Source organism: Manis javanica, chromosome 11 (assembly GCF_040802235.1).
Source record: "Manis javanica isolate MJ-LG chromosome 11, MJ_LKY, whole genome shotgun sequence".
NCBI classification, from domain to species: domain Eukaryota; kingdom Metazoa; phylum Chordata; class Mammalia; order Pholidota; family Manidae; genus Manis; species Manis javanica.
In genome coordinates this window covers 116,981,602-117,007,853 of record NC_133166.1, presented here as the reverse complement: position 1 = coordinate 117,007,853, position 26,252 = coordinate 116,981,602, and the positions used below count along the sequence as shown (strand labels likewise).

At 60.2% G+C, this 26,252-nt stretch overlaps 2 protein-coding genes across 9 annotated transcripts; both read left to right on the top strand.

The window, feature by feature from the left end:
• Positions 1-13,674, top strand: CCDC88B (coiled-coil domain containing 88B). 6 transcript variants are annotated; one of them, XM_036995579.2, is made up of 27 exons: positions 1-124; positions 432-574; positions 732-843; positions 927-996; positions 1,073-1,131; positions 1,219-1,302; positions 1,387-1,530; positions 1,722-1,867; positions 2,015-2,096; positions 2,246-2,404; positions 2,880-3,026; positions 3,205-3,316; positions 3,508-3,644; positions 3,728-4,861; positions 7,134-7,261; positions 7,340-7,457; positions 8,253-8,342; positions 8,438-8,578; positions 9,372-9,628; positions 9,941-10,084; positions 10,222-10,408; positions 10,534-10,679; positions 10,929-11,027; positions 11,217-11,241; positions 11,911-12,117; positions 12,280-12,348; positions 13,195-13,674. In XM_036995579.2, exons 1-27 carry the CDS (start codon positions 65-67, stop codon positions 13,489-13,491), a joined length of 4,497 nt encoding a protein of 1,498 aa, XP_036851474.2. In that variant the 5' UTR covers positions 1-64; the 3' UTR covers positions 13,492-13,674. The 6 variants fall into 6 exon arrangements, 2 of the variants coding, with proteins under 2 accessions (XP_036851474.2, XP_017532506.3); XM_017677017.3 differs by having other exon boundaries at positions 11,217-11,383; positions 13,195-13,462; XR_005055164.2 differs by lacking the exons at positions 11,217-11,241; positions 13,195-13,674 and having other exon boundaries at positions 12,280-12,349.
• Positions 13,675-15,389: 1,715 nt separating this feature from the next.
• On the top strand, positions 15,390-25,832 carry RPS6KA4 (ribosomal protein S6 kinase A4). 3 transcript variants are annotated; one of them, XM_036995580.2, is made up of 17 exons: positions 15,390-15,542; positions 15,648-15,719; positions 16,406-16,624; positions 16,718-16,833; positions 17,398-17,505; positions 17,727-17,807; positions 17,883-17,986; positions 18,079-18,229; positions 20,518-20,682; positions 22,400-22,528; positions 22,700-22,833; positions 22,929-23,022; positions 23,417-23,590; positions 23,668-23,862; positions 24,166-24,325; positions 24,488-24,651; positions 24,908-25,832. In XM_036995580.2, exons 1-17 carry the CDS (start codon positions 15,488-15,490, stop codon positions 25,100-25,102), a joined length of 2,316 nt encoding a protein of 771 aa, XP_036851475.1. In that variant the 5' UTR covers positions 15,390-15,487; the 3' UTR covers positions 25,103-25,832. The 3 variants fall into 3 exon arrangements, with proteins under 3 accessions (XP_036851475.1, XP_036851478.1, XP_036851479.1); XM_036995583.2 differs by having other exon boundaries at positions 15,428-15,542; positions 15,648-15,673; XM_036995584.2 differs by lacking the exon at positions 16,718-16,833 and having other exon boundaries at positions 15,428-15,542; positions 15,648-15,673.
• Positions 25,833-26,252: the final 420 nt, after the last annotated feature.

The following is a 26,252-nucleotide window of genomic DNA, read 5'->3' as shown; positions in this document are numbered from 1 at the left end:
GGACTTCCTCTTCCTCTCAGGGCAGGTGTAGCTGCCACAGCGGGACCAACACTCTGACCCCGCCATGGATGGCAGCAAGGAGCCCAGGCTCAGAGACTTCCTGAGTGGGAGCCTGGCCACCTGGGTGAGGGGCAAGCAGGCGGGTGGGGGTGGGACTGGAGAGGGGAAGTGAGCAGCAGGGAGGGGCTAGTGCTGGGGTGTGGGGTAGGCAAAACCGGGGGCCTAGGGTGAGGGGTGGCCTCCAGTGGGGCTCTGGAGGAGTCCAGGCTGTGGGGCAGGAAAAGGGTCAAGACCCCGGGCTGGAGGTATTCATGGAGTTGGTGAGGAGGGGGCTGCGCGGGCTCAGGGGGCAGGTCAGAGGGGCTCAGGAGTGACTCTGCTGGTGGGGGCTTTCCACGCAGGGCCAGCTGACCCATCTCCCCTTCCCACAGGCGCTGGGACTGGCTGGGCTGGTGGGAGAGGCTGAGGAGCCTGAGGAGGAAGAGGAGGAGGAGGTAGAGGGGCCCTTGTGCCCCGAGAGGAGGTTCTTGCATCTCAGCAGCGGGGCCCTGCTCCTCCGGGTGCTGGGCATGATGTAAGGGGCATTGGGGATGAATCTAGGCATCCGTGGGGGGGTGGGGGGGTGTACTGGGACAGCTGGTGGGGCCAGCCTAGGGCCGCTGGGCAGGGCCTGGTTGGGGGGACGCTGGTCCCAGATTACCCCACCCACCTATCACCCCCTGTGCCCACAGTGCCCCCAGTTCCCGAGGGGGACCTCAAATGGTCAGGGGCCACTGTGGTCCCGCAGCCACAAGGGTGCGGAACCTGAGCCACCTGTGGGGCTGCCTGAGGGACTTCTACCAGGTGAGGAGCTAGTGTGGGAGGCTGAGCGCGGGGGTCCCCTGAGGGAAGTGCCCTTGTATATCTCCGGACCCCTCCACCCACAGGAGGAGCTCCAGCTGCTGATCCTGTCGCCGCCCCCAGACCTGCAGGCCCTGGGATTCGACCCCTTCTCAGGTGCTCTCTCTCACGACCCCTTCCTGCTTCCACCCTCTCCCCTCACCTGTTAACCCCCGTGGCTTGTGCCCTTCAGAGGAGGCGGTGGGGGAGCTGGAAGGCGTCCTTCGGCTGTTGTTGGGGGCATCAGTGCAGGTGAGCAGGGGAGGGAAGGATGGGTCCAGCTTTGGGTGCAGAGGTGGGGGCCTCCTGTGCCAGCTTCCCTGCCACATCTCCCTGCAGTGTGAGCACCGAGAGCTCTTCATCCGGCACATCCAGGGCCTCAGCCTCGAGGTCCAGAGTGAGCTGGCTGCTGCCATCCAGGAGGTACAACTTTGGACTTGCAGTGCTACCCGGGGACACCTTGTCCTCCACCTTCATTGGCTGAACTGCTCTCCCTGTGCCCCCCAGGTGACCCAGCCTGGAGCTGGCCTGGTGCTGGCACTGGCTGGGCCTGAGCCCGGGGAGCTGGCGTCTCCTGAGCTGGAGATGCTGTTCCGGAGCCTGATGGGGACCCTGCTGAGGCTGGCGAGAGAGCGTGATGCGGAGGCCCAGGTGAGGGGTGGCAGGGGCATCACGGATCTGGTGGGGATGGGAGGACCGTGGGGTACCCAGATGTGTGGGTGAGATGGGGGTTGGGAGTCTTGGGCCAGGAGGGCTGCAGCAGCCAGATTCATCTTGTGGTTGGTGCAGATGTGGGGGACTTGGATGGGTTACTCCTGACCCCTGACCCTTGACCTCCATAGCGACTGGCTGAACTGCTGCTGGAGCGAGAGCCAGCCCCTGTATTGCCTCAGGCTCCTGCTAGGACTCCCCCGGAGGGCCCTTCACACCATCTGGCCTTGCAGCTAGCCAACACCAAGGGCCAGCTGCGGCGTCTGCGGCAGGAGCTGTGAGTACCGCAGGCTGGGAAGTGGACACGGGCGGAGGGCGACGGATTAGGAATGGGGGGGTCCAGCCCCAGTGGGGATGTCAGCTCAGGCCTGGTAAGGGTTGGGGGTTACGGTCCTCAGACTCCTCCAGCGTCCCTTCCCTCCAGGGAGGAGAAGGCCGAGCTGCTGCTGGACTCCCAGGCAGAGGTGCAGGGCTTGGAGGCCGAAGTTCGAAGGCTCCGCCAGGAGGTGCGCGCAGAGGATGCTCCCGCCATTGCGGCATTCCCTAACCCTCCCCCGCAGCCCCCCGTCCTGTTGCCTTCTGCGGCCCGCTCTTTCCCACCCCTAATTCCGCTGGCCCGCGCTGGCTGTTCCCAGCCCCGCATCGTCTGGCCCAGGCCCAGGCGCTGTCAGGACAGGCCAGGCGGGCCGAGCTGTACCGCGAGGAGGCAGAGGCGTTGCGGGAGCGGGCCGGCCGCCTGTCCCGCCTGCCGGAGGAGCTGCGACGCTGCCGGGAGCGGCTGCAGGCTGCAGAGGCCTGCAAGGGCCAGTTGGAGGTGCGGCGCGGCGGGGCTGCGAAGGCTGGGGGTGGGCCAGGAGGAGGAGCGAATTTGAGCCTTAATGGAGGGAGGTCACCTCTGGGAGAAATGGGTGGGGTGGTATCTGGGGAAAGGCCCTCTGGAGGGTGGGGAGGATGTGGGGGGCGGGGGGAAGAGGTACAGGCTGTAGGTACGATCGGTCAGGGAGAAGAGGGTGGGGCCAAATGCAGGGGACGTGGGGTCTGGAGAGAGCCCTCGGGCGTTGGGGCTGATAAATAGCGCCTAGAGGGATACCACCTAAGACGCAGTTGCTGGGGAGAAGGGGCGGGACCTAATAGAAGAGGAGCCTGCCCGGGGTTAGGGAGGTGGTACCTGGGGGGTGGGGCTGATGGAGGGGAGAGGTGGCGCCTAGAACGCCATGGGCGTGCAGGGTCAGAAGGAAAAGGGCAGGCGGGGTCTGTGGCACCTCGGCTTCTCTTTGCTTCCTCACCAGGAGGAGCGGGTGCTCTCCGGGGCCCTGGAAGCCTCGAAGGCTCTGCTGGAGGAGCAGCTGGAGGCTGCTCAAGAGCGCTGTGCTCGGCTGCATGAGACCCAGCGTGAGAACCTGCTGCTTCGGACTCGGTTGGGCGAGGCCCATGCGGTGAGATTGACAGAGAGATCCTTGGTTACTTTGAAATCTGTGAGCCCCAGCGACCCCAGTGGTCCCCCAGGGTTCCGTAGTGACCCTGTGGCCCCTAGCCTTCTTTTAGTGACCCTCTAGGCTACACACTTGGACTGGCCTTGGTGGGGAGGGCTCGTCTGATCCTGCTTCCCACCAGGAGCTGGATTCTCTGCGGCATCAGGTGGACCGGCTGGCACAGGAGAACGTGGAGCTGGAGCTGGAGCTTCAGCGGAGCCTGGAGCCACCACCCCCGCTCTCTCCTGGGGAGGGTGAGTAGGGCCTCAGTGGAGGGGCTGGGGCTGGGGGCTGCCTGTGTTTTCCTGCAGTTATAGTGGGTTCGGCTTCTGACGTCATCCTCTTCTCCCAGGCGTTAGGGGATGGGGGGGTGCATGTGAGGAGCCGGGGAGCAGGGCGAGACCTAGCATTGGGAGGGGTCCTGACCTCATCTCACACGCCCCAGAACCCCTGCCAGGAGCTGCCCCCTCGCTGCATGATGAAGTGAGGGAGGCAGAGGCTGGGCGACTGCGGGTTCTGGAGCTGGAGAATCAGGAGCTTCGAGGTCTGCTCCAGGTGTTACAGGGGCAGCCAGATGGCCAGGTGAGTCCCCTCCCCCAACCTTCCTAGTAGGTCCTTTTTGGCATCCTCCTCTGGGCTTGAGCATCCCTCTCATGTGCCCTCAGCACCCCCTGCTGGAGGAGCAGAATGAGGACTCCTTGGTTCCAGAGCTGGACCCGGCTCCCCAGACTTGCCTGGCCTCGGACCATGACACCCATGGCTTGGCTGGCCTGGTGGGGGATGAATGCCCCGAGGCCTCGGATCTGGCTCCCTTGGTATCAGGCTCAGTCCCTGAAGGACTTGCTGAGTGTTCCCAGGCATCAGATTCAGACCCACAGGGGATGGAGAGATCCCTTCAGACGGCTGCCATGGCCCCCCAGACCTCAGACTTGACCCCCCAGGAGTCGGGTCCTGCTGCGGAGACAAAGGAGTCCTTGGAGAAGGCTGGCCATGGAGCCCCTCTCCAGACCTCTGCCTCTGTGGCTCCACTTCAGGATCCAGAGATCAAAATCCAGGCCCACCTGATGCCGGGAGGAGAGACTGGGGAGTCCGGGCCTGAGGCCCAGGGGCTGAGACAGGCAGGCCCCAAGAACAAGCCCGGACCCTGGGGACTCAGCCTCCGTGTTCAGCAGAGGAAGCAGGAGACCCCAGGCCAGGGGCTGGACCCACCCAAGGGGCAAACAGAGGCCAGAGAGCACGAACAGGGGCTGGAGGGGACGGTTGGAGGCCCAGACCAGCAAAAACGACAGTGGAAGCTGGAAGGGGCTCCTGAGACCCAGGCCTGGGAGAAGCCCACCCCAGAGGAGACCCTGGCCAGTGGTGTCCCACAGCAGGGGGCTCTCAGGGAGGAGGTGGCACGGCTGAGGAGGGAGGCTGAGGCCTGTCAAGCTGAGCTGGAGGCCCTGGCCCGGAGGCTGGAGGCCCGAGGCACGGAGGCCACCCGCCTCTCTGAGGAACTGGCTCAGGCACGGAGCGCAGAGGCTGAGGCTCACCAAGAGGTGGAGGCCCAGGCCCAGGAGCAGGCCCGGCTACGGGAGGCAGTGGAGGCAGCTGGCCAGGAGCTGGAGGCTGTGTCGCGGGAGCGGGAGGCGCTGGCAGAGGCACTGGCAGCAACCGGCCGAGAGCGGAGGCAGTGGGAGCGTGAGGGGCCCAGGCTGCGGGCCCGGGCTGAGGCAGCTGAGGAGCGGCTGCAAGTGCTGGAGGCTGAGAGCTGCCGGCATCAGCAGGAGGCCAACAGGGAGAGGCAGGCCCTCAGGGAGGTAAGTAGGGGCCTCAGGGTGTGAAGAGCCTGGTTCATGCTGGGCAGAGGCTCAGGACACACCGGTTATTGAGAGCCAAGCGTGCTGGGAGCCCCTGGAGAGGGAGCTGATGCCAGGGTGCGGGAGAGCAGGCTTCGGTGGGGGGATTCTGAGGAATGGTAAGATTTCAGTCAGCGTAGGAAGATGTTCCAGAGGCTGCAGCACACGCAAAGATTTAAAGGCCTTAAAGATGCTCAGGGACCCTGGGAGGAATAGGGAAACAGAGGGGTGTGTGGGGCCAGCTTTGTGGGTTTTACTGCCGCATCCCCAGGTGGGGAAAGCCATCCAAGGGTGTTTGCAGACCCGAGTTTGAGGAGGGTCCCCTAGGTGTGCAGGGAAGCCTGGGACCATTAGGAGGCAGCGCCAGTGGTCCAGGTAGCAGGTGAGGCTCTCTGGGGCTGGGATGGGGGATGGAAGAGAGAGACCTGGACACGCCTTCATTCATTTATTTAAGCATGTTGACGGTCAGCTCCTTGGTGCCAGGAGCTCTTTGGTGCCAGGCAGCCAGCACACCTGTCTGTGGGGAGGGGCTCACAGTCTGGGGTGGAGACAGGACAGTGTAGGGAGCCGTGGGGGTCCAGGAAGCACACTGGACTCAGGCTGGAGCGTGGCAGGGAAGGCTGCCTGGAGGAGGGGAGGGAATGGGAAGGGTGTTTGGGCCAGTGGGGCCCAGGGCTTTGGGGGAGGGTGTGCCAAAGACGAGGAATCAAATCTACAAGTTTGTAGTTTCATCCCTGTGAAACTCAGGGAGGAGGAGTCATTGCTCAGATACCCTGGGATGGAAGGAGTGAGGAACACACCACTGGGTGGACACAGGGTTATGCATCATTCAGGGCAGGCCTGGGGAATGGGAGAATGGGCGTTGTGGGTGCCAGGGTGGGCTGAGAGGTTGGGTCCACTCTGTAGGATGTGACTGAGAGATACTATTAAGCAGACCTGGGTTGTGTCCCAGATCCCCTACTTATCAGCTGTGTGGCTTGGGGCAAGTTACTTAACCTCTCTAAATCTTGGTTTCCTTACCTGTAAAACTGGAATAAAAACTACCTGCCCCACAGGATTCTGCAAGATAATGAATATAGAGAGCTTAGAACAGTCGTGGAGAGGGAATGCCAACAGGTGGCAGAGAAGGTGAGGGTGGGGCTGGCTGGCTGGGAGAGTAGCTCTGAGGACTGAGAGGGTGAGAGAGGCTGAGGACAAAGGGGAATTTGGGGAAATTTCCTGGTTAGAGCAGTTCCTGGTGATAGCTGGGTGTGGCTGGGGGAGGTCAGGGAAGCAAGGGCTGAGAGAGCTATCCCTGTTGGCTGGGGCAGGGCAGAAGGTGTGATGTGGGGGCACTGAGGCTGTGGCCAGGGCCTGGAGGGGGCCAGCGTAGGGTCTGGCCCAAGGTCAAGTCTTCATCTGTGCCACCATTTTTCCTAACCCTTAGCCCTTAGGTTGTAGTGGCTACTGGCCAATGGGCAGCAGGGTCTCATGAGACTTGTCATTCAAGTGAGACAGTGGCCAAGGGTGTCCAGGAGTGAGGTGACCCCAGGAGGAAGCTCGGGTGGGGTTGCTACACCAGGAAGATCAGAGCAAAGGCTGTAGATCTGGTTTCCAGAGGCAGGATTTTGCAGTGGCTGGTCAGCCTTGGCCCTTCCATGTGGGGGCCCCCGCAACTCAGAATGGTTTGGTCTACTTCCCTTTGGGGCCCACAGACCAGAGTGGGCCTCTTAACCCCTTCTACAGTGGTACGGCTCAACTGCCACAGGATGCCTGGCTAGCAGCATCCCAACCAAACGCCTCCCAGCCCCCACTGTGGTTAGGCCTGGCATTCACTAAGTTCCTGCCCTGGGCCAGGACTGCTCTCCAGACCTGTCTCTTTCCCTCACATGTCCAGGGTGGCCTCAGCACACAGAACGGGTCTAGCTGTCACTAGGCACATGGGGAAGTATGGGCTCAGAGAGGTAAAGACACTTTCCCAGCATATGTCTCTGACTCTTGGCCCACGGGCCATACCCACACTCTGCCAGCTCTTCCATAGCCACTCTGCAAGGTGACCAGGCTTTACTCCCATTTTACAGATGGGGGAATAGAGGCCCAAAGGGTTAAAGATATTTGCCCAGGATGACAGAGCCAAGACAGAAAGCCAGGTCTCCTGAGGTTTCTCAGCCCTCTGTATCCAGCTCTCCCCTGCCCCCTGGGTGAGGGCGGTGGTCTGCTGTTCTGGCTCTGAGCCTGTTCTGCTTGCCCTCAGGAACTTGAAAAGGCTGTGGTGCGGGGCCAGGAGCTGGGGGCCCGGCTGGAGCGTCTGCAGAGGGAGCTGCAACAGGCGGCTCAGGAGCGGCATGAATTTGTGCAGGACCAAGAGTTCCAGCAGCAGAGGTGGGGACATTGCCGGAGGGGCAGAGAGAGGCAGGCAGGGTCTTGGGGAAGGGTAGGTGCCACAGCTTCTCGTGGTAGGTACCAGGCCCTGGAGCAGCGACTGGAAGCTGAGCTGCAGGCGGCGGCCACCGGCAAAGAGGAGGCACTGATGGAGCTCGAGACGAGGGCCTTGCAGCTGGAAGAAGAGCTGCTCCAGGTGAGTCCCCGGCCCTGGGAGCTGGGGGCCTCCTCTCAGCCCTCCCAGCACCCTGCATGCAGGTAGCCAGACCTGCACAGACGCCCATCCCACCAGAGCTAGTGTTGTTCCCTGATTCTTGGCCAGTTGCTTGCCTTGTGTGTGTGGGATGGTTAGAGGGAGCACTGTGCTGAGAGTCAGGCCAACTGCCCTGGCCACGTGGTCTTCTCAGGACCTCATCTCCCCCATTCCTTAAATGGACAGAACCTGGTGGCTCTGCTCTGAGGTGACTGATGTGTCTCTCGCTTGGACCCCACAACTTCCTAGTGGGCTCAGTTACTGTCATCGGTAATGGTTTCTGATGGCTCTGCTGCATGCGGGCTCACTGCCCAGTGCTCTCTCAAGGTTGCTGGGGGTAATACAGGCCACTGCCCTCAGGGAGCTCACAGTCCACCTGGGACAGAGGCAAGGTCACAGGGTGCTGGGGATGGTGGGCACCCAGCTGACCAACTAGCTGGCTATGTGGGCTTGGTGGCAGAGGTTTTTTGGGGAAAGTGGCCCACAAACCTGGGACAGAAAGAGTGCTCTGTGCAGAAGCTGTGGCACGGGCCGAGGCCAGAACTGAGGGAAGTCCAGACGGGTGGGATGGAGGGTGCTGGCCTGCAGGGGTCAGGACCCAGGGGTAGGGGCGTGGGTGGGGGAGAGTGGACAGTGTCAAATGCTGACGAAGGGGTGAGGGTCTGTTGGTTTAGGTCCCTGCGCTGCCCCAGGCCTCCTGTACTGCCCCAAGTGACCTCCCAGGGCCTCTCCCTGCAGCTGCGAGAGGGCCCTGTGGGGCTCAAGGAGCACACCGATCCCAGGATCACGGGGGCCCAGAGCGGGCGGCTCATCGAGGTGGAGCGCAGTGTGAGTGTGGGCCCGGGTGGGCCCCGGGAGGGGTGGGGTTGTCCGATCTGCCTGGCCCCTCCTAGCCAACTCCCCACCCCACCCCTTCTTGGCAGAATGCAACGCTGGTGGCTGAGAAGGCAGCTCTGCAGGGGCAGCTGCAGCACCTGGAGGGGCAGCTGGGAAGCCTGCAGGGACACGCACAGGAGCTGCTGCTGCAGAGCCAGCGGGCGCAGGAGCGCAGCAGCCGCCTGCAGGTGGGTGGCGGCCTGGTGCCCAGCCTCTGCCCCTGCCCCTTGTGTATCCTTCCCTGCTCCTGCTCCTGTCCAGCTGCCCAGCCCTGTTCCCTGGTCACATGTATCCATGCCCGCTGACCGCAGCCACCCTGTTCTGCACCTGTCGTCTGCAGCCACCTTCCCACATCTCCCCTTAACCCCTCCTCCTTCCCCTGTTCCTTCCTCTTCCCCCTGCGTCCAGCCCCCACTGTGCCCCTTTTTGCCCCATCTCCAGCCCTCTCCTCCGCAACCAGCCATTTGTCCCTACCCGCTTCCTGCTCCTGCCTGCAGACCCGTCTGTCCCATCCCTGCCCTGGGTCTCCTGCCCCCCACTCCACAGCACCTGCCTCTGTGATACCTCTCTGCTCTCCTTGCACATTAACTTCTTTTCTTTTTGCCTTAATTTTAAAAAATTGAAATATAGTTGACATGTAGTATTATGGTTTAAGTGTACAACATAGTGGCTCAACAATTATGTATATTGCAAAATGCTCAGCATGATAAGTGTAAATACCAGCTGTTGTCACACTAAGACTTGACGATATTACAATCAACTTTACTATGTTCCCCGTGCTGCACTTTCCATGCCATTTTAACTTCAGCCCCTGCCTTCGGCTCCCTGCTGCCCCCACCCCAGCCCTCTGCCTCCTCCACAGATCTCTCTCCTTGTTCTCTGCCCTGCGCTCTGTCTTTTGTCCCCATCCCTTGCCCCCTTTCCGCCCCTTTCCGGCCGGGGATTCCACCCCGGTGGTCCCTGCTCTCTCCTCTGCCCTAGGCTGAGAAGTCTATACTGGAGATGCAGGGCCAGGAGCTGCACAGGAAGCTGGGGGTGCTGGAGGAGGAGGTGAGGGTGGCACGGCGGTCCCAGGAGGAGACCCGAGGACAGCAGCAGGCCCTGCTGCGGGACCACGAGGCCCTGGCACAGCTGCAGCGGCGGCAGGAGACCGAGCTAGAGGGACTGTTGGTCCGGCACCGTGACCTCAAGGCCAATATGCGGGCACTGGAGCTGGCCCACCGTGAGCTGCAGGGCCGGTGAGCCTCCCTCAGACACCCAGCTCCTCTCCTGGGCACCCAGAGCAAACTCCCTTGGTGGGTCTGACCCACCAGGGAGGCACCACTGCCCAGCAAACCCATCTCTGCCCCTTTTCCCTCTCGTGGGGCTGGAGTGTGCTCACCCTGTGGCTCATCTGTTGTTGGGAATGGTGGGCATCTGGCATGGCATTCTCTGTATGGCTTTGCCTGGGGGCCTCTGCTTAGGAGGCAGACCCCCAGGTCTGAACAGTGCAGCCACTCGTTGCCCTGGCCCCAGGTCTTTGCAGCCCTCTGAGCCCCTGTCCATCCCAGGCATGATCAGCTGCAGGCCCAGAGGGCCAGTGTGGAGGCACAGGAGGTGGCCTTGCTGGCAGAGCGTGAACGCCTGATGCAGGATGGGCAGCGGCAGCGGGGCCTGGAGGAGGAGCTGCGGAGGCTCCAGAGTGAGCACGACAGGTACCAGCCCTCTCCTTGCAAGCCAGACCTCAGTGCTCCCATCTGTGAAGTGGGTCGGTGGTGACAGTCACTGTCCCTGTGGGGGTCTGGGATGGGCGGCAAGTCCTTTTGGAGAGCAGCTCTCCTCGCCTCCTCAGAGCGCAGTCACTGCTGGCCGAGGTGTCCCGGGAGCGCGGGGAGCTGCAGGGTGAACGCGGGGAGCTCAGGGGTCGGCTGGCACGGCTGGAGCTGGAGCGGGCACAGCTGGAGGTGCAGAGCCAGCAGCTGCGGGAGTTCAACCAGCAGCTGGACCTGAGCACCTGCCGGCTGACCACCCAGTGTGAGGTGTGCTGAGGGTGGGCAGCGGCCGGTGGCAGGTGGAGTGGGGGAGGCGGTGGGGGCAGCGGGGGGAGAGGACGGTAGCCACCGGCCCCAGTAACCCCTCCTGTTCTGCTGCCGGCCCCCCCCAGCTGCTGACAGAGCTGAGGAGCGCCCAGGAAGAGGAGAACCGGCAGCTGCTGGCTGAGGTGCAGGCGCTGAGCCGGGAGAACCGGGAGCTCCTGGAGCGCAGCCTGGAGAGCCGCGACCACCTGCACCGGGAGCAGCGGCAGTACCTGTGAGCAGGCCGTGGGCGGGCTCGCTGCCGACTGGGAGCTGCAGCTCTGGGGACCCCGAGCTCGTGGGGAGACGGCCGGAGGTCCAGGGGCAAGGGCTGGGGCTGGCCACCAGGGTGCGCTCATCAGCGCAGGCCGTGTATGTCAGGGTGGGAACCATCAGCAGGGTTGCACCAGTGCGCACCTGCTGTGACCTGAGCCTCGCTGCCGCCCCAGCCGCGTGCCTGCCTCCTCTCTGCCCATCCTTCCAGGGACCAGCTCAATGCCCTGCGCCGTGAGAAGCAGAAGCTGGTGGAAAAGATCATGGACCAGTACCGTGTGCTGGAGCCTGGGCCCCTGCCCCGGACCAAGTGAGCGGCCCTTCCACCCCTTGGGCTAGGGATCCCCACAACCTCTGCCCCTGCACTGCCCTCTGACCCCTGGCCCAGTTCAGCTCTGGTCTCATTGAGGGTTTGCCTGGCTTTTGCCATCTCTGACGTGGCTCTCAGGCCCTTCCTTCCTCCCTGGCCTTACCCCTTCTTATGCCCTCTTGCCCCCAGGAAGGGCAGCTGGCTGGCAGACAAGGTGAAGAGGCTGATGCGGCCCCGGCGGGAGGGGGTACTCCACGGGGGGCCACGCCTGGGGGCCGATGGGGCTGGCAGCACCGAGAGCCTGGGGGCCCCCGCTGAGACGGAGCTCTCCGAGGGCAGGGAGGCGGATGGGACAGGTGGGTCTGGGGGCCGGGTGACCAGGATAGTCCCTACCCCATGTCCTCTACCCCTACCCTGGTGTCTGTCAATGCCTCTGGTCTCTCCCTGCGCCGCTTGCGCACGTACCTCTGGCCTTCCCTGCTGCAGCCCTACCCTGCCCACATGCTTCGAGTGGCTCTCTGTCCTGCATCCCTGCCACATCCCTCTCAGCCCGCACCTCCCTCCTGCCTAGGCTGCCCATCCGCAGCTGCACCTAGAACCTTGGAGCAGCAGGGGACTTTAGTGAGAGGTCATTTATCCCAGTCAGCAGATGAGGAAGCTGAGGCCCAAGGAGGGAAAGCACCTTGCCCAAGGTTACACAGTGAGTTAGTATCAGAGCCAGCACAGGGCCCAGCCTCCGTTGCCACAGCCATTCACCCAGACCCCCTTCCCACCTCCGCAGCCTTTTCTCCCTGCCTTGCGCCGCCTCACCCTGCCGGCTTCCCCTCTGTGCCCGGCCCCGCCCCGTGCTGCTCTAACACGCTCCCTGCCTGTGCCTCTGCAGGGTGCCCTTCACCAGCACCCGTGCGCCGGGCCCAAAGCTCCCTGTGCCTACGGGATGAGACCCTGGCAGGTGGGCAGCGACGGAAACTCAGCTCACGATTCCCTGTGGGGCGAAGCTCTGAGTCATTCAGTCCCGGAGATACGCCCCGACAGCGATTCCGACAGCGCCGGCCAGGTCCCCTGGGCGCACTCAACTCCCATGGCAAAGGTGAGGGACAAGGGTCCCTGCCCCCAATAGCACTAACTCCCTACGGACCCACCAACTCCTTGGTTGGGGGAGCTTCTCTCCTGTCCCCTGTGTCTCCCCACAAGCCCTGCCGATCTCTGCACTGGTCCCTGTGGCCCAGTAGGCTGCTTGTACCTCCTCCAGGACCTGGCGTGGGATGGGATGGCTCTGTTGAGACCCTGGCCGAACACGAAACAGATGTTAACCGAGAGGGTGAGTGAGGGTATTTGCCCTACCCGGGTCGCTGACAGACCTCATTCATCCATTCACTCATTGGCAATGAGCCTTTACTAAGTGCCAGGTGACATGCTAGCTGGGGTTATAGCAGAGAATGTACTGGTATGGGAGGCAAACAGTAAACAATATGCATAAAAATAATAATTATCGATAACAGTTCTGTCCAATAGAAACGTGATGAGAGCTACATGTGTCACTTAAATTTTTCTAGTTGCCTCATCAGGAAAAGTAAAAAGAGACAGGCAAAATAAACATTTTATTTAACTCAATATGCCTGAACTATTGCTGTTTCCAACATGTAGTTGGTGTGAAAAGTCACTAATGAGATATTTTATATTATCCTTTTCATATTAAGTCTCAGAAGTCCAGTGGGTATTTTATACTACAGCACAAGTATGTAGCCACATCTCGTGTGCTCAGTCCTGGGCTGGGCAGCTCAGCCCCAGGACATTAGGAGGCAGTAATGCTCGGGCACAAAGAACAGGCTGGGGGCGATCAGCACTGGGCGGGCAGCTGCAGTTTTAATTGGGGTGTTCAGGGTAGGCCTGAGAGAGGAGGTGAGCTTGGAGCAAAGACTTGGAGGTGAGAGGTTGGCGTCAGCATTATCTGGGAGCAGTATTCCAGCCCAAGGGAGCGTCTAAAGCAAAAGCCTGGTGTGTTTGTGGACTGGCAAGGTGGCTGGTGCAGCTGGAGTGAGGAGGGGGAGAGCCGAGAGGTGAGAAGGGCATGGGGGGTCACAGAAGGCGTTGGGCCCTGTGAACCACCCTGAGCCCTGGCAGTCCCCCACCGAGGAGCAGGCCTGAGCTGAGCCCTTCCTTCCAGGCCTCAAGGTGCAAGAACCGGAGAAACGCGCTCTGGCCCCTTCCCTCAGCCAGTGAGACCAAGACGACAGGGAGCTTGGGAGTGGATTCTTCTCACTGCTGGAGTCTCAGTGGGGGCCCCAGGCAGGCCAGGATTGTTGGAGTTAAGGACACCTGTGGTCAGTTCTTGGACAAGGAAGCCTGGGCCTCTGGATCCCCCAAGGTCTGCACTAGGGTCTTGAGATGGAGCTGGGGTGAACCTGTGGACCGGGAGATGGCTGGCACCCACAGACAGCTCCTTGCCGCAGCACGGGGATGAGGCCCTCGCTGAGGAGGTGGGCCATGGGGGACCCCCCCAGGAGGCAGGCCCGAGTGGGTAAGAGAGCTCCCTGCCCCGTCTAGGTGGGGAGCTGAGGACCATTCCATGGAGACAGTGGCCTGGGCCCGTCCCTGAGCCTTATCTGGGTTGTGAGGCACAGGAGAATAAAGCTGGGATACATTAGTCTGCGTTGTCTGTCTACTGGCTGCATCAGGAGCCTTGAGGTGCCAGAGACACACGTGGCCTGGAGTCATCCTCTGCTGGCAGGGGTCTGGGCCCTTGCCTTCCTGGCCCTCCACACGGCAGCACAGGGCTTTCTGCAGAGGAGAGACCCAGTGGGCTTGTCTGGATGTCCCAGGGGTGTGGGGAGGTGGGGGCTCTGGGTAGCCAGCAGTGGGTGGGGCCCAAGTCTAGGCTCAGCCTTTGCTTAAAAAACGGGGTCTGGGCTATGGGGCAGGGGGCAGTGAAGCCTCAGAAGCCCCGCCTCCCCCTTCTCTCTGTCATTTCCTGCCTCCTCATCCTCTCTCCTCCGCCCCTTCAACAGTGCACCCCTTCCCAGGGAGTTCACAGTTCTGTGGGGTGGGGGCCGTTTTGAAGGGACATGAGAGGTAGGAGGGACACGGGGTCTCTCACCAGGGCTCTAGGATGACAGTCAGGAAGGGGGCAATTAGACTGGGTGGCAGGACAGACGTGAGTCAAAGCACCTGGGGCCACCCAGGAGAGGGCAGGGCTCCCTGCCCTGTGAGGCATCCTGAATCTGGGGGTGGGCCAGGCCACCTGAAGCTGGGAGGGGTGGTTAGGCCAGCCTCCCAAGGTGACCTGTAGCACCTGACTCATGGGATTGCCACGGCCCACCTTGGGAATAGTCCACCCTCTGCCCTCTCCGGTCAGTCCAAGCCCCAGAGGCCGGGACTGCCTGGCCTCCAGCTGTGCTGAGCCACTGAAAGTTCCCTCCTTTGGCCTTAGGGTGGGGCTCTGATGGCTGCCCTACCTGCCGGTGGCCCTTGTCAGGCGTTGGGGAAGGGGGATGAGGCTCCAGAGGACAGGTCAGCCAAGGGCTCTGGGCCTGACTGGGAGAGTAGGCCACCCCTCTGCTTGGGGACCGCAGGGGCCAGAACCATGTGAGGACTGTGGCACTGAGCAGGCTATGAAGGGTGCCTGGGTCCGTGTGTTAGCGGGTCCACTCTAAAGAGATTTATTGGAATCTCTTGGGCCTGGTTCCTGCACCCTCTCCGCTCTCTGTGGGTAGGGAAGTCCAGAGACAGGGCTTGGTCCTCAGGGGGGCTGAGCCCATGCCCTCCCCTGCAAAGGCGAGTCCACACTGAATGAGAGGTGCAGGGTTGTGCTGGCAGCGGCTGGACAGGGCTGCTGTTGAGGCTTCAGGCCACTCATCGGTCAAGGGGACCTACAGATGCCCTCCCCGATTTGCCCTGGTTAAGGAGGGATTGATCACAAACCACCTGAGTGGGTTGATGTTTATAAAATTCCTCACGCGTGCTGGTGGTTAAGAATTGCACAGAGATGCTTGCCTGCCCTTCCCGCTTGCACCCTGGAGGGCAGGCCTCTAGCGCCTGTGTGTGGGCCCCCTCCCTACTTGGAGGGCGGCTCGGGTGTCTCACCACCACCGGCCTCAGCGGGTACCTGGCTTTGAGGGTATCCGCCCAGTAGAGGCCCCAGGTTATTCATGGACTCCAGGCATGGATCCCAAGGGGTGTTCCCAGGTCCCTAGGAGGGTCGCACGGGGCCCCGGAGCGCACAGCCTTGATGTCCGCCACGCGCGCCCGCGGGAAACCGACAGCCCCCGCTCGCCCGAGCGGCCGGGCGCTGTCACGTTCCAGCCTCCTGACTCAGGCCGCGCGGGGCGGGAGCGGGAGGCGGCGCCGGCGCCCGCCTCGGCCCCGGAGGCGGCACCAGGAAGCGCCCGCCCCGGCAGGAGCCGCCATGTAACCGGCGCCACCCGGAGCCGAGTCGCGCGGGCTCCGGCGACCCGCCCGCCATGGGGGACGAGGACGAGGAGGAGGGCTGCGCGGTGGAGCTGCGGATCACGGAAGGTAGGGCGGAGGCGGCCCGCGGCTGCGGGGCCGGGTGATGGCTGCCCAGGCTAGGCCTGGAGGGGGCATGCAGCGGCTGGACTTACTTGCCTCTTGTGCCCACAGCCAACCTGACCGGGCATGAGGAGAAGGTGAGCGTGGAGAACTTCGAGCTGCTCAAGGTGCTGGGCACGGGAGGTGAGGACCCCTACCCTGCAGGCAGGTGTCCCGGGCTTCCGGCCTGCACACCGTCCTGGGCCTGGGACAGGGCCAGGCCATTAGCAATGCCCCCAACCCGTTCCCGGCACAGCCCGCCTTGCCTGCCCCGCCCTGCCCTGTCAGGGTTTGCATGCCCAGTCCCGGGGACATGCCCACTCTAGGGCTGTTCCACCTTGACATCACTCCTCCCTGCGAGGTCTTCCTGCATATTCTAACACCCTCCGGGGGCTTGTAGTACTCTCAAGTGATTTGCACAGCTCCTTCCCTTGTGCAGTAAGAGAGCCCTGTCCCTGCTTTGCACACTCCCCAGTACAGGCGTCTGCACATCCCTGTACCTCTGCCACCCTTCCTTGGATCTGCATCCTTCGCATATCTCTGACTGTCCTCAGGTTTGCATATGCCCCGCCCCTGCTTTGAGCTGCAGGCTTCCTGGAGTTGCATTCCCCCAGCGTGGTTTGCACATTCTCCCGGTTTTGCTGAGCATCACCTGGGGTGTGCACACCTTTTCCTTAGAGGGCTCTGCCAGCTTTTTTGCATATCTGCCTCCCAAGCCCAGCTCCTTCCCCAATTTGTACACCCTCCTGGTTGGCATCACCCCCACCCCCACCAGTCTGCACCACCCTTCTGTTCACGGCCTACCCTCCGCCCACTTGCTGTTCCCACAGCCTACGGGAAGGTGTTCCTGGTGCGGAAGGCGGGTGGGCACGATGCGGGGAAGCTGTATGCCATGAAGGTGCTGCGCAAGGCAGCGCTGGTGCAGCGCGCCAAGACGCAGGAGCACACACGCACCGAGCGCTCAGTGCTGGAGCTGGTGCGCCAGGCGCCCTTCCTGGTCACGCTGCACTATGCCTTCCAGACAGATGCCAAACTGCACCTCATCCTGGGTAAGGGCAGGCACCTGCCAACCTTGGGGGCTGTGAAGGTAGGTGGGGCTGTCCAATGGGAGGCTGCTTGCCAACCTCCATTCCACTGCTCAGACTATGTGAACGGTGGAGAGATGTTCACCCACCTCTACCAGCGCCAGCACTTCAAGGAAGCTGAGGTGCGAGTATATGGGGGTGAGATTGTTCTGGCCCTGGAACACCTGCACAAGGTGGGTGAAGACCTGGCCACCTGGCTGTTGAAGTGGGGACTGAGCCTGGGTCTTATAAGGGGTCTCCAAACATGGCAGCCTAGGGGTCTCTCTCCCTAGGCATCCTGGGGGTGGGGGGTGGCCTTTGTGGGGACTGGAGATGCTTCCCCAGGCTTCCTGAATGGGGGGATCGCCCCCCAGCACCTCCTCGAAGGGGCTTTCCTTTCACAGGGAACTCAGGGCTGCCTCCCGGGGCCACGTTCACAGAACTTCCTCAAATGGAGACTTAACGCCGTGGCTCCTGAGGCCTTTTCACAGTGGGGCTCTTCGCACGGCTTCTCTCTCTCTGAGACGTTGGAGCCTCCCCAGGGTGCCTGTCTACAGAGTCCTCATTGGTTGTTTTTCCATCTGAAATAGCCCTTCCAATTGAATGGCCCAGTTCCACCCCAGGCCTCCTCCTGCACTGGTGACCCCCTTCTCCAGGGTCCCCCTTATCCTGAGCAGGGCCTGGTTCTGGGGGCATAGCTGTAGGCGGTGGGGCGGTGTGCAGGGAGGAAGCCTCAGTACCCCTCTTGCTCCTGCTAGCTGGGCATCATCTACCGAGATCTGAAACTGGAGAATGTGCTGCTTGACTCCGAGGGCCACATTGTCCTCACAGACTTTGGGCTTAGCAAGGAGTTCCTGACGGAAGAGGTGAGTGAAGGGCGAGCATTCTGCCTACCACACCCCGACTGGAGTCTTCTCCTGCCTCCTCCTGCTCTGTGCCTGGCTCTGCGTTTCTCGGGGGTACAGAGGTAAATAGATCCAGGCTCTGCCTTCAGGAAGTTCCCACTGCTCCAGTCCTACCGAGTCCAGCAAGTTCTCTCAGCCTTGGGGGCTGCTGGGTATCCACATGGGTCCTCTTGCCCTCCCAGAAAGAGCGAACCTTCTCCTTCTGTGGCACTATTGAGTACATGGCCCCCGAAATCATCCGCAGCAAGTCGGGGCATGGCAAGGTGGGTTGGCAGGGGAGTGGGGGGTGGGGGGAAGGCAGAGCAGCTGCAGGCCCTCACCCTGCTCTGCCCCGACAGGCCGTGGACTGGTGGAGCCTGGGCATCCTGCTCTTCGAGCTGCTGACGGGGGCCTCGCCCTTCACACTGGAGGGCGAGAGGAACACACAGGCAGAGGTGTCCCGGTGAGCGGGGCTGGATGTGGAGGGTGGCAGAAGGGCCTGGGCAGGGTTATGGGGGGGGCTCGCTGCCCCTGACGCCCCCCCAATCCTCCCAGACGGATCCTGAAGTGCTCCCCTCCCTTCCCCCCCCGGATTGGGCCAGTGGCGCAGGACCTGCTGCAGCGGCTACTTTGCAAGGACCCCAAGAAGCGGCTGGGTGCGGGCCCCCAGGGGGCACAGGAAGTCAAGAACCACCCCTTCTTTCAGGTGAGGCTCATGACTCACCGCTGTTCTTCTCTGCACACACCCAGGCTGGGCTGCTGCTCTGGGCTGGGGGACACTAGGGATGGCATGAGATAGGCTGCTTTCACTTGATTTGGACAACCCCCCAGATAAAGACAGCAGGCCTGTCTTCTCATCCATCTCTACTGAAACTTGGAAGATGCTCCTGAGGGAAAGAATTCTAGGTTCATTGGCTGTCAGGACTGGCAGGGACTTGAGAATGGACTCATTCGGTCTTTCACTGGATGGGTTCAGAGAAGGCAGGTGACCTGCCCCAAATGGCATGGTAAATGATGTAGACCTGGGAACAGACCCAGGTCTCCTGTAGGTCCACATCAGTACTGAAAGTCACATGGCTCTTAGCATCTGTCCAGGTGCTTTGTTCTTTGTCCCTGTATTTGTGCTTTTAATTCTGAAGGACAGTTGGCTAGCCACTTGGGTTTTGTCCACTTGTTAAGAGCACGCACAGATAACAGTGCCATGCAAAGTGAATTCTGTCTCCCTGTGAGGTCTTGCGGCTCAGGTGCTGTGCCTGGTCAGTGTCATTGCCTGGCAGGATGTTGTAACAGTGAATACTTACTGTGTGTTGACTCTTTGTTTGCATTATTTCATAACCTTCAGAAACATTCTGATTATCGCCATCTTAACAGATGAGGAAACTGAGGTTCAGAGAGGTTAAGTAATTTGCCCAGGATCACCCAGCCAAAAATGATGCTCACATTCAAACCCAGGACTGGGTCACTTGAAGGCCCACACTCTTGACTGCTATGTTCTATTTACATGTGGGTATCAGATTTTCCACTTGTCTGACATTGTAAATAAATACCCATTTATGGCACATTTGTGCCTATAAGTGGGCATTTTTGTGGGCCAGGCACTCAGTTACTCTTGCTGTGAGTGCCATCTCCTTGAATTTTCCCAGCAAGTACCTGCCTGGAAGGGATCTTGGAGATGCTTTCTCAGACAGGAATCTCGGTCTCTATGGTGAAGGTGCCCCTTTGTTGGGGAAGGGGCTGAGCAGTGTCAGTTTCTTTAAGTGAATTCCTCCAGCCTGACCTATATGCATGCCAGGCCCTGGGTGCTGGGAGTGGGTTGACCTGTAGCCATACTGGAGAGGCCCAAGGTCTTCAAGGCCTGATGCTCAGGAGTGTTTCCCTCATTTCCCTTTCTCTTGGGACAGACTCTTTGGTGATAGCAATGCTGAGGTCCCTAGTGCCAGCACTGGGGCCTTTAAGCCCAAGGCAGGCCTCTTGGCTGCAACTAATATAAAGTCCAACAAATCAAAATGGAGATTTTAGTGGAATAGTTTGGTTGCTAAGAACAGAGATCAGAATGAACAGGGGTCTAAACAAGATTCACTTACTTATTTTTCCACATACAACAAGTCCAGGCGTTGGCAGGCCAGAGCTACTGTGGTTTTCGTGAATCCAAGCTCCCCCCCTTTTTTTAAAATAAAAAGCTCCTCCATTAGCATGTAGCCTCCATTCATAGGCTTGCCTCACAATCCAAGATGACTGCTGAAGCTCTTGCCATCTTAGCTGCTGTCTAGGGAGGAAGCAGGAGGAAGAAGGAGGGGAAGGGCAAAAAGGCAGTTGCCAACTGTTCACCCACCTCTTAAGGCTCTTTTCCCTGGTCCTACCTCACAATTTTTACTTACAAGTTACTGGTCACCCCTAACCACGAGGAAGCTTGTGAAGTATCGTTTTGTAGTTGTGTATATTGCTTCCTGGAATAAAATTGGGGCTGTGGTACTAAGAAAGATGGAGGATGTTGGCAGTTAATGAACAGGCTCTGCCCCACTAGCTTACACATAAAAAGGCATCTTCTGTAAGTGAAAGTCCAAGGAAGAGTGGTCTGACTTCAGGCAAGGGTGCATCCAGGTGCCGAATCTGTCATTAGGAATTTATTTCTTTGTCTTTTGGTTCTGCTTCTCTGCATGGGGATCTCATTATTAGACCCTGAGGGGTTTCTCAGCAGTTGTAGGCCCATGTCCTCCCAGTTTTAAGTCCAGTGGGAGAAAGAGATTTGTTTGTTGTGTATGCCAATCTATTAAAAGTCCTGAATTGACTGCCTGGGGTGGAGGGGTGGTTCTCCAAAGTTGAAAGGGACTCTGTTATCAGAGGGAGAGAGAAACAGAAGCTGAGGAGGCAGGAAGAACAGCCAGATAGATCCTTGCCTCACTGAGGAGCTGCCCAGTGAAGGTGGCCTGCCTGAGTGATAGGGGTTTTTACTTCTTGCCCTTTGACCCCCATTCTTGAATTCCTTTTCTACAGGGTCTGGATTGGGCTGCTCTGGCTGCCAGGAAGATTCCAGCCCCATTCCGACCGCATATCCGCTCAGAGCTGGATGTAGGCAACTTTGCAGAGGAATTTACTCGGCTAGAGCCTGTCTACTCACCTCCTGGTAGCCCCCCGCCTGGGGACCCTCGTGTCTTCCAGGTGAGTGAGAGGTCATGGAACCGCAGATACGGGAGAAGCAGGATGCTGCTGCCACCCTCTGCCCTGGCTGACCCATGGGCACTGTATACGCCCTGTGTCCTGATCAGTACTCAGCATCTCCCCCACACCTCTCAACTCTTGGGGTGCCAGGAGTTGTAAGTCATAGAGACCACCAAGGTGGACATATCTTTGAATTTCATGGCTTATCTTTAAATTCATGTTAATTTTCCTTCTACTTCATCATATTTCTTTACTATTATGTACAAATACTGTTTTATGTTATTTACTTCCTTAAGTGGACACCTAGGAAGAGATGTCATGTTTATATTGTCCCTTGGCATATATCATAATCACATTCCTGGGGGCACAGGCCCCTTCCAGCCGGTTTAGAAGTTTAGGTCTGTTGGACAAGTCCACACTCCTTTTCTCGGGATTCAACGCCTTGCATGATGTGATCCTTGCTCAGCACCCTAGCTTCGGTGCTCACTATTATTCCACTTGGTGCTCTAGCACCTCTGAACTGCTCAGAGGTTCCAGAACACCTCTGTACCTTTGCACATGTAGTTCCCTCCACCTGGAGTGTTCTTCCCACAGCTGCCCACCTAGAAAGCTCCCACTCATCTTTCAAGCCTTATCATTCAGTGCTGCCCCATGTGAAGTCTGTCCAGGCTCTCTGGCCTTTGGCTGCCCTTTCCTGGTTTATCAGCTGTCTGCAGACAGCACTTCCTTCAGGGCCGTTTGTCAGGTTGAATCCTGATGGCCGACTGAGACTGCCTCCCTGGCCTGGAGGATCCCAGAGGGCAGGGATCATGTGTTCAATTTTTGAATCCCTCTGCCCAGTGTGAGGGCCTGGTTTGTAGGACATGGTCCATAAATATAAAATAAGAATAGGCCATATAGATCAAGTGTGGATAGATCAGTCCCCTGTATGAAGCTCTCATAAGTAACAGCTCTGTGCTGAACTGCATCCCTCTATCCACTGTGTCACAGTCCTAATGAGAAAGTTCTTTCTTATGAATCAGTGGTTATTTTCATTCAGTCATTAAATGGTTCAAAAATATTAATTGAGTGCCTATAATGTGCCAGGCACTTGTCTGGACACTGAGAAAGTATCAATGAACCTAACAGATAAAAGTCCTGCCTACATGGAGCTTGCATTCTACTGCACAGTGGGGCTGCATTTTTAGGAGAAAATAACACAACGTTAAAATTACCCTTGAGAATCCCTTGACTTGCCAGGACATGGATCCTTAGGAAAGGCAAATAATTAACATTGGTTTCTCTTTACATTTCCTTAATAGTTCCCTTTGCAGAAAATACCAGTGTTTGATCTGAAAGGAGGGAATAAAGGCTTTTTGTCCTCAGTGGGTAGAATGGAATTCTCACAAACTTAGCATGTGTGACACTGGGTCAGAGTCCTTTTATGGAGTTGGCTCATCATTTTCCGGGCTACTACACTGTGCCAGATGATGTCCTTGGTACTTGTGTGTGGGGAGGTCACAGACTGGGAGGGGACAGGCAGGGCCCCAGATGATGGTGCAACGAGGTGGGATAAAGTGTCCATCCATCCTGTGTGCACCAGATGCAAAAGGTACCCCACCCCTCACTTTCCCTCTGCCCACCCTCCTGGGGAGGTCTGGGCCCTCCAGTCTCTCCATCTGCACCTCCAGCCCCCACACCCTTCCACCCCTGATAACATCCCCCGCCTCCCCGGCAGGGATACTCCTTCGTGGCACCATCCATCCTGTTTGACCACAACAATGCAGTGATGACAGATGTGCTGCAAGCATCTGGCACTGGAGACCGTCCTGGCAGGGCGGCGGTGGCCAGGAGCGCCATGATGCAGGTGGGCTGGGCCGGGTTGACTTGGGGGCATCTGGGTTGTAGGATTACAGAATTGATTTCACCAGGCAACCCTGGGGTAACTTCCCTGTGGTCTGAAGCCTCCCTGAGGGGGGGACTGGTGTGGCTGCAAGGCTCCCAGGTAGGACCTCTGACGCTCCCCCTTTGCACCTAGGACTCGCCCTTCTTCCAGCAGTACGAGCTGGACCTGCGGGAGCCTGCGCTGGGCCAGGGCAGCTTCTCCGTGTGCCGACGCTGCCGCCAGCGCCAGGGCGGCCAGGAATTCGCGGTCAAGATCCTCAGCCGCAGGTGGGCTGGCGGGAGTGGGTGGGGCCTTGACGGGCAGAGTCTTGGAGGGCGGGGCCGGAGCTCAGCCGTCGGGACCTTGCCTGCCCCGTCCCTAGGCTGGAAACGAACACTCAGCGCGAAGTGACCGCCCTGCGTCTGTGCCAGTCGCACCCCAACGTGGTGAAGTTGCATGATGTACATCAAGACCAGGTGACGCCTTCCAGGGCTGGGGCGGAACGCAGGGACACAGGAGGCGGCCGGTGGAGGGCAGGGAGGCGGGTAGGAGGCGGGGCCTGAGGGCTGGGTGGGTGGAGCCTGAGGGGACCCGCGAGGTCTGGGAGGTGGGACTTGGAGTAGGGCCGGAGGACTGGACCGCGGAGCTGTGTATATCCAAGGGACCGGAATTTGAGGGGGGCGTGGAGGGTGGGTGGAATTTAAGAGGGCCGAAGGGGCGGGTATCTGGAAGACTTGTGGCTGTAGAACCTGAGGTGCAGCCTAAGGGCAATTCTTGCGTGGTCTTGAGGTTGGGGCTCAACGTGGGCAGGGCCTGAGGCTGGATGACGGTGACCCAGGTGGTGACCATGGCCTGCCGCGTCGCCCGCAGCTGCACACGTACCTGGTTCTGGAGTTGCTGCAGGGTGGGGAGCTGCTGGAGCACATCCGCAAGAAGCGGCACTTCAGCGAGTCCGAGGCGAGCCAGATCCTGCGCAGCCTTGTGTCAGCCGTGAGCTTCATGCACGAGGAGGCGGGCGTAGTGCACCGCGACCTCAAGCCCGAGGTGGGCTACGGGCCTCGTCGGCCGGGTGGGGGCTGCGGCGCGGAGGACCGGTCTCTGACGCCCCCCGCCTCCCTCAGAATATCCTATACGCCGATGACACGCCCGGTGCTCCAGTGAAGATCATCGATTTCGGGTTCGCGCGGCTGCGCCCGCAGAGCCCTGCGGGACCCATGCAGACGCCCTGCTTCACACTGCAGTACGCCGCCCCTGAGCTGCTGGCGCAGCAGGGCTATGACGAGTCCTGCGACCTCTGGAGTCTTGGCGTCATTCTGGTATGGGACGGGGTCCCTGGGGAGGGTTCAGAGTTGGGGTCAAAGGTCTTCCTCATTTGGGGCAGCAGGATGGTCAGAAGACGGAGGTCACAGTTGGGGTGGCAGCATTCGGTCTGTGGCTGGGGTCAGCGTCATTCTAATACAGAAGCAGGGGCGCCCTAGTGCTGGGGTGGGGCATCTGAGAATTAGGGGTTGGAGGTCAGGGTTCATCACACATGGCTGTAGGTGCGCTGGAAAGTCAGCCTCCTGGCTACCCCTAGGCCCCGCAGCCAGACCGGTCTCACTCCTCCCCCACCCCCCTAGTACATGATGCTGTCGGGGCAGGTCCCCTTCCAGGGGGCCTCAGGCCAGGGCGGGCAGAGCCAGGCGGCCGAGATCATGTGCAAGATTCGCGAGGGGCGCTTCTCCCTTGACGGGGAGGCCTGGCAGGGCGTGTCTGAGGAAGCCAAGGAGCTTGTCCGAGGTGAGAAGCCTGAGGTCACAGGTTATGGGAGGGGTGGGGAGGCCATGGGGTCATTGTGTGTCCCGGATTGTCACTGGGTTAGGTGTTCTGGCTGGGGGGACTGGTGGGAGAGGCAGCCTGCACACGTGGGCCCTCCCCAACGCTTGCCTGTCCGGCCCCTAGGGCTCCTGACCGTTGACCCGGCCAAGCGGCTGAAGCTCGAGGGGCTGCGAGGCAGCTCGTGGCTGCAGGATGGCAGCGCGCGCTCCTCGCCCCCACTCCGGACGCCAGACGTGCTGGAGTCCTCCGGGCCTGCTGTGCGCTCTGGACTCAACGCTACCTTCATGGTGAGGGGCGGGGCCTGGCGGTGGGCGGGTCACGGGAGGCGGGGCCTCTGGGAGGTGGTGTCCTCAGAGCGCGGAAAGGTGAGGTGACCCGCGCCACCCGGCTTCTGGCCCTTAGGCGCCCTGGGAGACAGGAGGCCAAGGACCTGTTGGCCTTGACCCAGTTGGGGGACGGAGGGTTCAGGATGGGAGCCAAAGCTAAGATCTGGAAGTCGAGGCCAGGCTGAGCGGTGGGAATTCACCCCCTCCCTTCCAACAGGCGTTCAACCGGGGCAAGCGCGAGGGTTTCTTCTTGAAGAGCGTGGAGAATGCGCCGCTGGCCAAGCGGCGGAAACAAAAGCTTCGGAGTGCAGCCGCCTCCCGCCGTGTCTCTCCCGCGCCGGCCGCCCCGGGCCGGGCCCCCGCCGCCAAAGGAACCCCGCGACGAGCCAATGGTCCGCTGCCCCCTTCCTAGCCCCGCCACTGTGACCCACCTTCCCCTCGAGGGGCTGTGACCTGGGAGTCAGGCCCGCTGCCCCCAGGTCTCCACCGTCAGCCTGGCCCTGTACCCAGGGACTGCCCCTCTTTCCCTCTCCCCCTACTCCACTCCCAGACAGAGCAGAAGTATTTTTATAAGAAGAGAATTTTTTATGTCTTATCAGATAGAGATGCGGGGAGGGGAGGGGACCCGCTGCGGAATGGAGTGTGGGGAGTTTCTCTGCCAAGACACTGCCTCATCTGGCTGGAAGCGTTTCTCCCCAGGGGGCTGCTCCAGCAGAGAAGGGCTCCCCCCCATTTCTAAGCACTGAATTGCCGCAGGGAGAAACTGGGATCTCTCCCCCGCCCCCTCCTGAGGCCCTGCTTTTGGGAGGGGGCTCCCCCCAAGCTGTCACTTTATGGACTGTTTGTGCAATTATGTCCACCAAAGACCTGTGTTGGGGGATTGAGGGAGAGGCCCTGGGGGACCCATGAAGCATTTCTGCCTCACTTTATGTCACCTGCTTCTCCCCTATGGGGGCAAAGGAAGGAAATAGGTGACTCCCTAAAAGGGGAGCCCCTCTTCTCACCCACTCCCTCCCCTTTGGGACAACTGCTCCTGGCTGGGGGCAGGGCCTTGGGGGTCTGAGCTGGGTAGCCACAGTCACTGCCTCAGCCCTTTTGGGCTGTGCCTTTGACTTTAAAATAAAAGTCCACCCAGTGCTGTGCATGGCCTCTATCTGTGGAGGGTTGGTGTGCGGGTGGTGGGGTAGGCCTTGGGGAGACAAACTTCTGCTCAATGGGGCCTGGGGCCTCAGGAGGAACAGGGCAGACCCTTCTGGGTAAGGTGATACTCTTTGTATTTGGCTTTTGACTTGAGCAGTAGAAGGGCCAAACACTCATCCTGGATGCGTGTCCGGACAGCTGTGCCATGTATCATTTCGAATTCTCTTGGTTGTGAGTACTAGAACACCCAACCTTAACTAGCTTCTGCAAAACAGACTTTTCAGATTCTTGTAACTACACATTCCAGGTGGAGCTTCAGGCAAGGCCTGATCCAGACACAAACACATGATCAGGATTCAGTTCCCCAGTCTCGCCTTTTCGTTCTGCTTTTTTTGGGGGGGGTGTTGCAGTAAAGAGAATTC